This window comes from Vitis vinifera, chromosome 18 (assembly GCF_030704535.1).
Source record: "Vitis vinifera cultivar Pinot Noir 40024 chromosome 18, ASM3070453v1".
Lineage (NCBI taxonomy): Eukaryota > Viridiplantae > Streptophyta > Magnoliopsida > Vitales > Vitaceae > Vitis > Vitis vinifera.
This window is the reverse complement of record NC_081822.1, coordinates 2,382,828-2,396,720: the sequence shown is the minus strand read 5'-3', so window position 1 is coordinate 2,396,720 and position 13,893 is coordinate 2,382,828. Positions and strand designations below refer to the sequence as shown.

The 13,893-nt window shown below is 42.2% G+C and overlaps 1 protein-coding gene across 1 annotated transcript in view; it reads left to right on the top strand.

Annotated features, from left to right (window-relative positions):
• The window catches only part of LOC100248990 (protein translocase subunit SECA2, chloroplastic), a 52,737-nt gene that overhangs the window by 38,127 nt on the left and 717 nt on the right, over positions 1-13,893 (top strand). The window contains exons 35-36 of the mRNA XM_010665874.3: positions 13,379-13,453; positions 13,530-13,717. Of these exons, the coding sequence (XP_010664176.1) occupies positions 13,379-13,453; positions 13,530-13,694 (240 nt within the window). The 3' untranslated portion in view covers positions 13,695-13,717. The remainder of the gene's footprint in view (positions 1-13,378; positions 13,454-13,529; positions 13,718-13,893) is intronic.

Sequence of the window (13,893 nt, the reverse complement as noted above, 5' to 3'; positions counted from 1 at the left end):
GCATGTAGTAGCCAAGACATTACCATTAAGTTTTTTGCCTTCTAAATCTCATACTTGGGATCGCTTTCAAATGGTGGTTTTGCTATCCTAATAACGTATTTGAATTGCTTCTCAGAGAAATTCTTACAACTTGGGACCACTCCGTAAAATTCCTTCCATTCAGTTTTGACATGGCAATTTGAAGGGTAGGATTTTCAGAGTGTATGGATGCCTGGGTGCTGAAAGAAGCTACTGCTGAAGTAGCTTTGGTGGGCTTAGGTATTTCAGATATGGTTGAAAGAAAATATGACAATAGGAAATATGAACTGAATGAGCTGGAGATTTTCTTAGAAGAAAGTGGTGACAAAAAATAACAGCAATGAAGGCTGTGAACTGAGAAATAAATGGAAAGGGTAATGACGATGAAGGTTGTGAAGTAGGACACAAAATGGTGGCTATGAACTCCACCTAAAACATAACAGCAATGAAGGTTGCCTGTAAACCCAAGAGCCTAGATGGCTTTTATACCATGTAAACTTGTAAAAGAGTTATGAAAACTGATATATTTCTTAGGAAAAAATATTACAAGATATATAGAATACACTAGTTGACGTATAGAGGTCTAAACTAGGAAAAATTTCCAAACCTCCTATACATAGCAGATCCACATCAGTGGTAATAATACAACTGTAAATGTACAATTGTTATGTCTGGTCAGGAGTGCCAGTGGATTTTCCAAATCAGACAGCCACAATGATGGGGAGTAAAGACCAATCTGGGTGTAGCTAGGGGCTGGGCTCAGGAGGCTATAATCCCAGTATCATTATGTCTGATCAGGAGGGCATCTCAGATTCGACCTTCAACAATTGCCGCTTTTAGCAGTTTTATGGATATGCCAGTGGAGGGGCATGAAAAAGAGATTGCAGCCCTGTTGAGAAAGTTGGAAACAAGGAAAGGGGGCAAAGCTTCAACTTTTTTAGAGTTAAATTTTGTCTTGTATACCCATTTTGCACCAAATTGTTTCTTTTCTTTTGGAAGCTTAGTCAACTCCAAAGTGTTGTTCCTGTCAGTTGACTCAATTTGCTGATCCATGTCTGTCCTCCATTTTAGATCTTCGTATGCTTCCTCAAAGATGATTGGATTTGCTCCAGAAAATAGTGCAAAATTGATCATTTCTTTGGGATTTTCATTTGTAATCATCACATATTCTGAGCTGGAACACCTTGTTGATTGCTTATGAAATCTGGCTGATCTTCTACTCTGCCAAGGTTCTTCATTCTCCTGTGCTGTCGTATCCTCATTATAAGGTTTGGTCTCTTCATCTTCATCATTCCTATCATTTCTTGTGTCTTCATCATCCATCTGTTTTGTTGGTTCTATCTTCCATGACCTAGAGCATTCTTCATCAAATGTAACTTTTCTACTAATAACGTTTCCCTGGGAAACAGGATTATGCAACCTGTAAGCCTTTGAATTTTCACTATACCCCACCAAAATGCATTTTTCAGCCTTGTCATCCAACTTGCTTCTCTTCTCTTTTGGTCATGAGCAGTTGATCCAAAATCTCTCGAGTAATTTGCAACTGGTTTGATAGCTCGAAGCTTCGTGCAGGCTATGGCGTTGACACTTGTGTCACAGTCCAGTTCAAGGGCTACATAACACATGCTATTGCATCTCCTTAAAAAATTTTAAGCCTCAAGTGCGCTTTTTGTTAAGCACTTTAATATATTTTGTTTGCCTAACAAAGAAAAAAAGTGATCCATCAAAATTTTCACAAATAAAGATGACAATCATTTGATTTGTCAATTGCCACTATGAATTTGTTCTCCCTTTTGTTTTAGTCAAATGACTACAGAAATAATTTGGTTGAAATAATCTTGGATGGATTCCAAGTCCTTCATTCTTAGTGTGTCAAATTCGCTTCCTCTTCTCCCGTGTGAGTTGCCTTATGCTATTAGATAGTTGCTGTTGAGAGAGAGAGAGAGAAAGAAGAAAAACCTTAATTCTCATTCATGTAATCTCTACTTACAATTGAGAGATATATATATACAAGGCTAGGAGTCCTAACTACCATACATGTGACCTATATTAACAAGGAAAGATAATATACTATAAATACATTATATTCAACACTCCCCCTCAAGCTGGAGCATATACGTCATATGCACTAAGCTTGTTACAAATATATTTAATCCTAGGACCTCTGAGAGATTTAGTGAAGATGTCTGCTAGTTGATCATTTGAATTAACAAAACTTGTAGCAACACATCCTGATGCGATCTTCTCTCTAATGAAATGACAGTCAACTTCAATATGCTTGGTCCTTTCATGAAAGACTGGATTGGATGCAATATGTAATGCGGCCTGGTTATCACAGATGAGTTTCATCTGTTCATCCTTTCCAAATCTCAACTCCCGAAGAAGATGTCTTAACCATATGAGTTCACATGTTGCCAAAGCCATAGCTCAATACTCGGCTTCAGCGCTAGATCTGGCCACTACATCTTGTTTCTTACTCTTCTAAGATATTAGATTACCTCCAATAAAAACACAATACCCTGAAGTGGAATGTCTATCTGTGGGTGAGCCAGCCCAATCTGCATCTGTGTAACCAACAACCTGAGTATGACCTCTGTTCTCGTACAATATACCTTGACCTGGTGTACTTTTGATATATCGAAGAATGCGGATTACGGCATCCCAATGGCTATCACATGGTGACTGTAGGAATTGACTAACAACACTCATAGGAAAAGAAATGTTTGGACGAGTAATGGTGAGATAGTTCAATTTACCTACGAGCCGTCGATATCTCCCGGGGTCTCCTAAAGGCTCCCCCTGTCCTGGTACAAGTTTGACATTCGGATCCATAGGTGTGTCTACCGGTTTACAGTCTAACATACCGGTTTCTTCCAGGATGTCTAAAGCATACTTCCTTTGGGAAAGGACCACACCAGAACTGGATTGAGCTATCTCAATTCCCAAGAAATACTTGAGTTTCCCTAAGTCTTTGGTCTGAAAGTGGGTAAAAAGATGTTACTTTAGTTTCTGAATACCATCCTGATCACTGCCTGTAATGACGATGTCGTCCACATAAACAACCAGATAAATACACTGCCCCAAGGAGTTATGATGATAGAAAACTGAATGGTCTGCTGTACTGCGAAGCATGCCAAACTCTTGAACAACAGAACTAAAACGGCTAAACCATGCTTGAGGAGATTGTTTCAAGCCATATAGAGAACGGCGTAACCTGCACACTAAACCAAACTCCCCCTGAGCAACAAAACCAGGAGGTTGCTCCATATAAACTTCCTCGGCAAGATCACCATGAAGGAAGGCATTTTTAATATCCAACTGATAAAGAGGCCAAGAACACATAGCAGCCATGGAGAGAAGCAAATGGACAGAAGCAATCTTGGCAACAAGGGAGAATGTGTCACCATAATCAGAACCATAAACCTGAGTATAGCCTTTAGCAACTAAGCGGGCCTTAAGGCGATCAACCTGACCATCAGGACCAACCTTAACTGCATAGACCCAACGACAACCAACTGTAGATTTACCAGAGGGTAAAACAACAAGATCCTAAGTGCCATTAGAGTGCAGAGCAGCCATTTCATCCACCATTGCCCGTCGCCAACCTAGATGGGAAAGAGTTTCATGGGTGCTCTTTGGAAGAGAAACAGAGGATATAGCAGAAACAAAAGCAGAATAGGTTGAAGATAATCGATGATAACTCAAAAAATTGTAAATAGGATGAGGATTACGAGTAGAGCGAGTACCTTTTCGAACAGCAATGGGTAAGTCATTAGGAGAAGGCAGAGCCGGAGCAGGTGAAGCCGAAGGGATAGGAAGTGAGTCAGCAGGTGCCTCAGCAAAAGGGAGAGGAGCAACGACACGAGGGCTACGATGATAAACCTGAAGTGGTCGAGGGGGCATAGCATCAGGTGGGGAGACAATGGGAATGGGCAAGACTTCAGAAATAGGAAGAGACTCAGAAGTGGTGGAAAAGAATGGTGAGTCCTCAAAGAAAGGGACATCAGCGGAGATAAAGTATCGATGAGTCTCAAGGGAATAACAACGATAACCCTTCTGAAGTCTGGAATATCCCAAGAAGAGGCACTTCATGGCTTTGGCGGAAAGCTTGTCCTGTCCAAGAGTGAGAATATGAACAAAGCAAATACAACCAAAGACACGAGGAGGAAGGAAATTGTTGAAATAATGCCAAAGTTAGGACTTTAATTTAGGAATAAAAAAGGAGAGATCATTTAGGATATTTCCTTATGATTTAGTTTCCTAATTTTAGGAGAGAATTAAGCTAGATTGATTTTTTCTTATTCAGTCATTTGTGTATATATATGTGTATGGTGTGTACCGATTAATATCAATAAAGGAGTTCAGAAATTCTTCATGGTATCAGAGCCAGTTTTCTGAAACCCTAATCCCTTCTGGCCACCTCTTATTCAGGCCATCACTCATTCCGGCCAAATCTCTCTGGCCATATCTCAATCCGATCATCTCTCTCTCTCTCTCTCTCTCTCATTCAGGTCATCAGTCCCTGTTCTCAGATCCAAGGGAGAAAACGCTTTCCGGACAGTCGAATCGTCGTCAGAAAACACTCACCGCCGGCAACTTTTCCGGCGAACTTTCCGGCGACGGTTTTTTTCTACACCGCAAGGAGCGCCTGGAGGAGATCTCCAATTTGTCCCAAAGCACCGGAACCAGAAACCCATCCACGCGCCGCCCACGCGTGTTTTTCCGGCCGGCGACTGCATCTCACGCGCCGGCGCGTGAGGGCGCGTGAGCCACTTTCCGGCGACGCGCTTCCTCCTCCAGGCTCGCCTGACGCCGACCAGCCACCCTTCCTACCTGTTTATGCAATCCGAGCCCTGCACGTGCCTCTTTTGGGGTTCTTTTGCTTCCGCGGGCCCTTTGATCAGATTTTCCGGCGTCCTCCGGCTATTTTTTCTCAACTCCAGTCCCTGCACGTGCTTTGAAAAGTGTTCTTCTACCTTTCCGGTCCATGACAAAATACGGAATGGCATCATCACAAGTATCCAGCGTCACGTCACCAGAATCAGGGGGCAGATCTGAAATTCCAAACCTTTGTGGCAATGATTCCTCTCCTATTCTCATCACAGGACACAAATTAAATGGCCATAACTATTTACAGTGGTCACAATCTGTGTTGCTGTTCATTTGCGGTAAAGGAAAGGATGAGTACCTCACTGGAGAAGCAGTCATGCCAGAAACTACAGAACCGGGTTTCAGGAAGTGGAAGATTGAAAACAGCATGATCATGTCATGGCTTATCAATTCCATGAACAATGACATAGGCGAAAATTTCTTGCTGTTTGGGACTGCAAAGGACATATGGGATGCAGCCAAAGAAACTTACTCAAGTTCTGAAAATACTTCAGAACTGTTTCAGGTTGAATCAGCTCTACATGACTTCCGCCAAGTAGAGCAGTCAGTTACTCAGTATTACAACACACTCACAAGGTATTGGCAGCAACTTGACTTATTTGAGACTCACTCATGGAAATGCTCGGATGATGCAGCAACATACAGGCAAATTGTGGAACAAAAGAGACTGTTCAAGTTCTTTCTAGGACTAAACAGGGAATTGGATGATGTTAGAGGCCGAATCATGGGCATTAAACCCCTGCCAAGTCTCAGGGAGGCTTTTTCAGAGGTTAGGCGTGAAGAAAGTAGAAAGAAAGTGATGATGGGATCAAAAGAGCAACCTGCCCCAACATTGGATGCCTCTGCCCTTGCTGCTCGGTCATTTAATAGTAGTGGTGGAGATCGTCAGAAACGGGATAGGCCTTGGTGTGATTATTGTAAGAAACCAGGCCATTATAAGGAGACTTGCTGGAAGCTTCATGGCAAACCGGCTGATTGGAAACCAAAGCCACGGTTTGACAGAGATGGCAGAGCACACGTGGCTGCCAACTCTGAGAGCACATCTGTTCCCGAGCCGAGTCCATTCAACAAAGAGCAGATGGAGATGCTACAGAAATTATTAAGCCAAGTTGGCAGTGGCAGTACTACCGGTGTAGCCTTCACTGCTAATCGAGGAGGAATGAGGCCGTGGATAGTAGACACAGGTGCTTCTGATCACATGACAGGAGATGCTGCCATTCTTCAAAATTACAAGCCAAGTAATGGTCATTCATCCGTCCATATTGCTGATGGTTCAAAGTCAAAAATTGCCGGGACAGGTTCTATAAAACTTACTAAAGACTTATATCTTGACTCTGTCCTCCATGTTCCAAACTTGGATTGTAATCTTTTGTCCATTAGCAAATTGGCTCATGATCTCCAATGTGTTACTAAATTCTATCCAAACTTGTGTGTTTTTCAGGACTTGAAATCGGGGAAGATGATTGGCAATGCTGAACTGTGTTCCGGGCTCTACCTCCTTTCATGTGGCCAATTCTCAAACCAAGTCTCTCAAGCAAGTTGCGTACAGTCTCAGAGTATGTCAGAGTCTTTCAATTCTGTGTCAAATTCTAAGGTCAATAAAGATAGTGAGATTATAATGTTACACTATCGCCTTGGTCATCCTAGCTTTGTTTACCTTGCAAAATTGTTTCCCAGATTATTTATCAATAAAAATCCAGCATCTTATCACTGTGAAATTTGTCAGTTTGCAAAGCATACTCGAACAGTATATCCTCAAATCCCATACAAACCTTCGACTGTTTTCTCTCTAGTACATAGTGATGTGTGGGGTCCCTCCCGGATAAAAAATATTTCTGGCACTCGATGGTTTGTGACATTCGTTGATGATCATACTCGGGTAACATGGGTTTTCCTTATGAAAGAAAAGTCAGAGGTCGGGCACATTTTTCAAACCTTCAATCTTATGGTTCAAAATCAATTCAATTCCAAAATACAAGTCCTCAAGTCAGATAATGCAAAGGAATACTTTACTAGTAGTCTCAGTACTTATCTTCAAAATCATGGCATTATCCACATAAGTTCTTGCGTTGACACCCCACAACAAAATGGGGTGGCCGAACGCAAGAATAGACATCTCTTGGAGGTTGCCCGGTGCCTTATGTTTTCCTCTAATGTTCCAAACTATTTCTGGGGGGAAGCTATTCTCACAGCTACCTATTTGATTAACCGTATGCCATCCAGAGTGCTTACCTTTCAATCCTCACGTCAACTTTTCTTAAAACAGTTTCCTCACACCCATGCCGCCTCTTCTGATTTACCACTCAAAGTATTTGGTTGTACGGCATTCGTTCATGTGTATCCTCAAAATCGTAGCAAATTTGCTCCTCGAGCAAATAAGTGCATTTTTCTAGGGTATTCTCCAACCCAAAAAGGGTACAAATGCTATTCTCCAACCAACAAAAGATTTTACACCACCATGGACGTCTCTTTCTTTGAACATGTCTTCTTCTATCCCAAATCTCATGTTCAGGGGGAGAGCATGAATGAACATCAAGTTTGGGAGTCTTTTCTTGAGGGTGTACCTTCTTTTCACTCAGAGTCACCAAATCCTTCTCAATTCGCGCCCACTGAGTTGTCCACACCCATGCCGCCATCAGTTCAGCCAGCCCAGCACACAAATGTTCCTTCTCCCGTGACCATCCAGTCTCCCATGCCTATTCAACCTATAGCCCCACAACTTGCTAACGAGAACTTACAAGTTTACATCAGGAGGAGGAAAAGACAGGAATTAGAGCACGGATCACAGTCAACATGTGGCCAATATATTGACTCCAATTCAAGTCTTCCTGAAGAGAACATAGGTGAGGATAGGGCTGGAGAGGTGTTAATTCCCAGCATTGATGATTCTACTTTGCCAATTGCATTGAGGAAGGGTGTTAGGAGATGTACAGATCATCCAATTGGGAATTATGTTACGTATGAAGGGTTATCACCATCTTACAGAGCATTTGCTACTTCTCTTGATGATACTCAGGTTCCCAACACAATACAAGAGGCATTAAAAATTTCAGAATGGAAGAAGGCAGTACAAGATGAGATTGATGCACTTGAGAAGAATGGGACGTGGACTATCACAGATTTGCCGGTTGGGAAGAGGCCTGTGGGGTGCAAGTGGATTTTCACCATAAAATATAAAGCAGATGGATCAGTCGAAAGATTCAAGGCTCGTTTGGTAGCTAGAGGGTTTACACAATCCTATGGGATAGACTATCAGGAGACTTTTGCTCCTGTTGCAAAACTGAACACTATCAGGATCCTTCTCTCATTGGCTGTCAATCAAGATTGGTGCTTGCAACAACTGGACATAAAAAATGCGTTTCTAAATGGGGACCTAGAAGAGGAAGTCTACATGGAAATACCACCTGGTTTCGAAGAAAGTATGGCAAAGAATCAGGTTTGCAAACTCCAAAAATCATTGTACGGCCTTAAACAATCTCCTCGAGCCTGGTTTGATAGATTCACAAAAGCAGTCCTGAAGCTGGGCTACAAACAAGGTCAGGCTGATCATATTCTATTTGTCAAGAAGTCTCATGCCGGGAAATTGGCCATATTGATAGTCTATGTCGATGATATTATTCTATCTGGAAATGATATGGGGGAGTTACAGAATTTGAAGAAGTATTTGTCAGAAGAGTTTGAAGTTAAAGACCTTGGAAATTTGAAATATTTCCTTGGTATGGAAGTGGCTAGATCAAGGAAGGGAATCGTAGTCTCTCAAAGAAAATACATACTCGATCTTCTTAAGGAGACCGGTATGCTTGGATGCAAACCAATTGATACTCCTATGGATAGTCAGAAGAAACTTGGTATCGAGAAAGAAAGTACACCGGTAGATAGGGGGAGATATCAGCGGCTTGTCGGGCGCTTGATTTATCTCTCACACACTCAGCCAGATATTGGCTTTGCAGTGAGTGCTGTAAGTCAATTCATGCACAGCCCCACTGAGGAACACATGGAAGCAGTCTACAGGATTCTTAGATATTTAAAAATGACACCAGGGAAAGGCCTATTCTTCAGAAAGACAGAGAACCGTGACACTGAAGTATACTCAGATGCGGATTGGGCAGGAAACATCATTGACAGGCGGTCCACTTCCGGATATTGTTCTTTTGTCTGGGGAAATCTTGTTACCTGGAGGAGTAAGAAGCAATCAGTTGTAGCCAGAAGTAGTGCAGAAGCTGAGTACAGAGCTCTTGCACAGGGAATCTGTGAAGGGATTTGGATAAAAAGGGTTCTTAGTGAACTGGGACAAACGAGTTCATCTCCAATTCTGATGATGTGTGATAATCAGGCAGCTATAAGCATAGCAAAGAACCCCGTGCATCATGACAGGACCAAGCATGTTGAGATTGACAGACACTTTATCACAGAGAAGGTGACTAGTGAGACGGTCAAATTAAACTATGTTCCTATCAAGCACCAAACTGCAGACATCCTCACCAAAGCTTTACCTAGGCCTAACTTCGAAGACTTAACTTGCAAGCTGGGATTATATGATATATATTCTCCAGCTTGAGGGGGAGTGTTGAAATAATGCCAAAGTTAGGACTTTAATTTAGGAATAAAAAAGGAGAGATCATTTAGGATATTTCCTTATGATTTAGTTTCCTAATTTTAGGAGAGAATTAAGCTAGATTGATTTTTTCTTATTCAGTCATTTGTGTATATATATGTGTATGGTGTGTACCGATTAATATCAATAAAGGAGTTCAGAAATTCTTCAGAAATAAAGTGGTTGGTCAGGGAAGAGAAGGGAGTGAGGAATCTGATCGTGTCAGACAGAGGAGGGCATACGATTAATTAAATAACAAGCGGTAAGAACAGCGTCCCCTCAAAAACAAAAAGGAACATTACTATGGAGGAGGAGAGTACGAGTTGTCTCAACAAGATGTCGATTCTTGCGTTCAGCTACCCCATTTTGTTGAGGAGTATGAGCACAAGAAGACTGATGAAGAATCCCATGATAAGACATAAACGAAGTAAATGGGGCTGAAAAATATTCTCTGGCATTGTCACTGCGTAACACACGAATAGAAATATTGAACTGGGTTTGGATTTCAGCATAAAATTTCTGGAAAATAGAGAATAACTCAGCTCGATTTTTCATTAAAAATAACCAAGTACATCGAGAATAGTCATCAATGAAAGTGACAAAATACTGAAATCCTAAAGTAGACGCAGTCCGACAAGGACCCCAAACATCAATGTGGACAAGCTCAAAAGGAGACTTTGCCCGATTATTCAAACACTTTGGGAACGAGACACGAGTATGTTTCCCAAGCTGACATGACTCACACGGAAGCGACGACAAAGTGGAAAAACGAGGGACCATCTTCTGGAACTTGGAGAGACTAGGGTGGCCCAGACGATTGTGAATGAGGAGATGAGCATCAGTGGAAATGCAAACTGCAGGAGATGAATCCGAGGTGAGGTGATAGAGGCCTTGAGACTCACGTCCTATGCCAATCGTCTTCCCCGTACTCCGGTCCTGCAAGATCACAAATTTATCAGAAAAGGTAATAGAGCAATTAAGAGTACGGGTGATTTTGTTGATGGAAATAAGATTAAAAGGACATTCAGGAGTATAAAGGACAGAAGTGAGAGGTAGAGAAGGCAGAGGAAGGGCTAAACCAATACCTTTAGCCACAGTTTGAGAACCATTAGCTAAGGTAACAGTAGGTAAAGTAGAGGTAGTAGTAATAGAGGAGAAAAGATCCTTATTACCAGATAGGTGATCAGAAGCTCCAGAATCTAGAATCCAGGGTCCAAGAGAAGATGTGTGGGTAAGGTAGGCAGAGGCATTACTAGGCTGGGCAACAGAGGCAACAGAGGCAACAGAAGCCTGAGATGCGGAAGAGCTTGGAGGCTAAGGCAGCGGAGAATCAGAGGACTGGGCCACATGGGCAGTGCGAGGAGGCCGTCCATGTAATTGATAGCAACGATCGCGAGTGTGGCCAAGTTTATTGCAATAGGTGCAATGAGGACGTTGACCTCTATCTCGGGTACCACTGCGGCCTCCTCGAGAGCTAGTTTGAGAAACTAATACAGAAGAATCTGAAGTGCTATCAAATGGCAAAGTCTGAGTGGAGGAGATACGGAGGAGGCGAGCAAACACATCATCCAAGGACGGAACTGATGAACTACCAAGAATCTGATCGCGGACAGGCTCAAGATCCGGATGGAGGCCAATAAGAGTAAGAACTATGAAGAACTTGTCAAGTTGTGTTTGTTGAACCCCAACATCAGGAGTAAGAGGCATCACAGTCAAGAACTCCTCCTTAAGAGAGGCAATTTGGCCAATATAAGTAGATAGATCCAAGTCCTGTTGGCTGATATGGACAATAGCAGAAGCCACCTTATAAAGACGCTGGATATCATTCGTGTATAATCCTTTGGCCTGAGTCCAAAATTTAAAACAAGTTTTGTAGGCTCGAAGATGAAGAAGAATCTTGGAATCAACCGATTGCCATAATACACTACATAACTGTGCGTCTATCTTCCTCCACTGTACGCGATCAACCTCAGGGATATCTGCCTCCTGTGTAATCAAGTGATCCTCATATCCTTAACCCATAAACCAAAGTTCAACAGAGGCAGACCAGGAAAGATAATTTTCACTGCCAACTAATTTCTCCGAAGTAATAATAGGAGATCCAGATATGACAGAGGAAAAAATGGAAGCTTTAGTAGCCATATCCACCTATCTGGAGAATGAAGTATGTTTGGATCAAAGAGAGCCCTAATATGGCTTCAGATTGTGGCATGGCACCACCGAAAAAGGGAGACGGCCTCAGATCGCGGCGTGGTACCACCAAAAAGGTATAAGAACACTTCCCAGGGCACGTGCAGGGATTGGAGTGGAGAAAAAGTAGTCGGAACTTCGCCGAAAAGACTATTTGGAGGGCCGACAGAGACAAAAATCCCCAAAAGAGGTACGTGCAGGGCTCGGATGGGAGAACCAGGGAGGTAGGGAGGCTGGTCGGCGTCAGGCGAAGCTGGAGGAGGAGGCGCGTCGCCGGAAAATGCCTCACGCGCCCTCACGCGCCGGCCGGAAAATGGCGTGTGGCCGGCTCGTGGATGCTCTTTTGGTGCCGGTGCCTTCACAAAAGTTGGAGATCTCCTCCAGGCGCTCCTTCTGGTATGGTCGGTGTCGGAAAAATAGGTCGCCGGAAAGTTCGCCGGCGGTGAGTGGTTTCTAACAACGATCCGACTGACCAGAAAGTATTGGGAGATAGGGAAGGTGACCGGAAAGAAACACGGTCACCGGAAGGTTTCCCGGAGTTGATGACACGGGAAACAGGAAAGAATTAGGTTTTCTTCCTTGGCTCTGATACCATGTTGAGAGAGAGAGAGAGAAAGAAGAAAAACCTTAATTCTCATTCATGTAATCTCTACTTACAATTGAGAGATATATATATACAAGGCTAGGAGTCCTAACTACCATACATGTGACCTATATTAACAAGGAAAGATAATATACTATAAATACATTATATTGAACAGTTGCTATGGGAGAATCTCTTGATTCTCTGGCTTGACATATCCAATCTCAACTGCTTCTGAAAGATTTTGATAACTGAACAACACCTTTATTTGTTTGTTCCAATGGTTGTAATTAGAGCTATTGAAATGAGGAAGTTGAGGCTGCAATATGTTGTTGGATGCCATCTTCAAACTCAGCTCTGATACCATTTGTTGAAAGGATTAGATGGTTCTGTTCCTTAAAATAGGCTAGCAGCGGCATTCACCAATTCAGACACTAAGGCCTTGTTTTTTTCCCTAAGTCTAAGTGTTTATTTCCTAAGTCATAAGTTTCACCTTACCCTCTTTCCGTTTTTGTTTCCGTACATTGATGTCCACCACAACCACTCTTAGATTGTTGACCAAGAGCAGTATGCTACCAGCCACCACCCCAAATTCCCCCTTAACAAGAAAAATTATTTTAAGTATGTTAGGTGATGCCTCCTCTAAAGTAAATCATTAGTGTCCACCTTCTTCTTGGTGGGTAACAAAATAAAAAGCTCCGACTTTGTGGGGGTACTTTGGCTATCCTATTAACTTAGCTAGTGACACAAAAGATTCAAAAGTATTATGCATGTTAGGTTATATTTGGGATTAATGAAAATTACGGCCTGTAGCAAGGTAATCCAATTGTATGAGTCCAAACCATACAGATACGAATGAGAGGAATTACTATTTTCCTATTAGGTCTTCCTCTTAGATATTTCCAGTTCAGTTGATGAGTGTCAGATCCCAGAAGAGGACGGTAGTTGTCCCATTTGGAAAATAGGTTTCCTATGCTGCCATACATCTTCATTATCATATGAGCAATATTATTGGAAGAATGACTAGCACTTTTACTGGTTTTATAGAAGTTTTGTTTGTTACATCATATTTTCCTAATATTTATTTTTCGCTTTGAACCCAGAGGGCAGTACTCGTGAAGACTTTAGATTGTTTCTGGAGGGATCATCTTATAAACATGAACAGGCTCAGCTCAGCGGTATCCTATATGTTTTTGTTGATCTGAATTTCTTTGAATTTCCAACAAGCAAAATCTTATGCAGAATGTCTGGCAGGTAAATGTGAGGAGTTTCGGCCACAGAAATCCACTCGAAGAATACAAGATTGATGGATGTCGGTTTTTCATATCAATGCTCAGTGCAACACGGCGGCTAACTGTAGAATCACTCTTGCGGTACTGGTCATCACCGATGGAGTCACAAGAGCTGTTTGTGTCATAGGTGCAGAATAGTTCTCTTGAAGAGTATGGTTCCATCTTCTGCTTGGTCCACAGATCTGTTCTTTTTTTAAATAAGAATATATGTTTGTTCTTAGCTGTATGTTTCAGTCAAGGCTTTTGATATAAATCCTCAATTGTTCATTAGCATCTGATCTAGAGTGATTCTTTCTTGTTTGTCTTCTTTTTTAATGGGTTTAGTG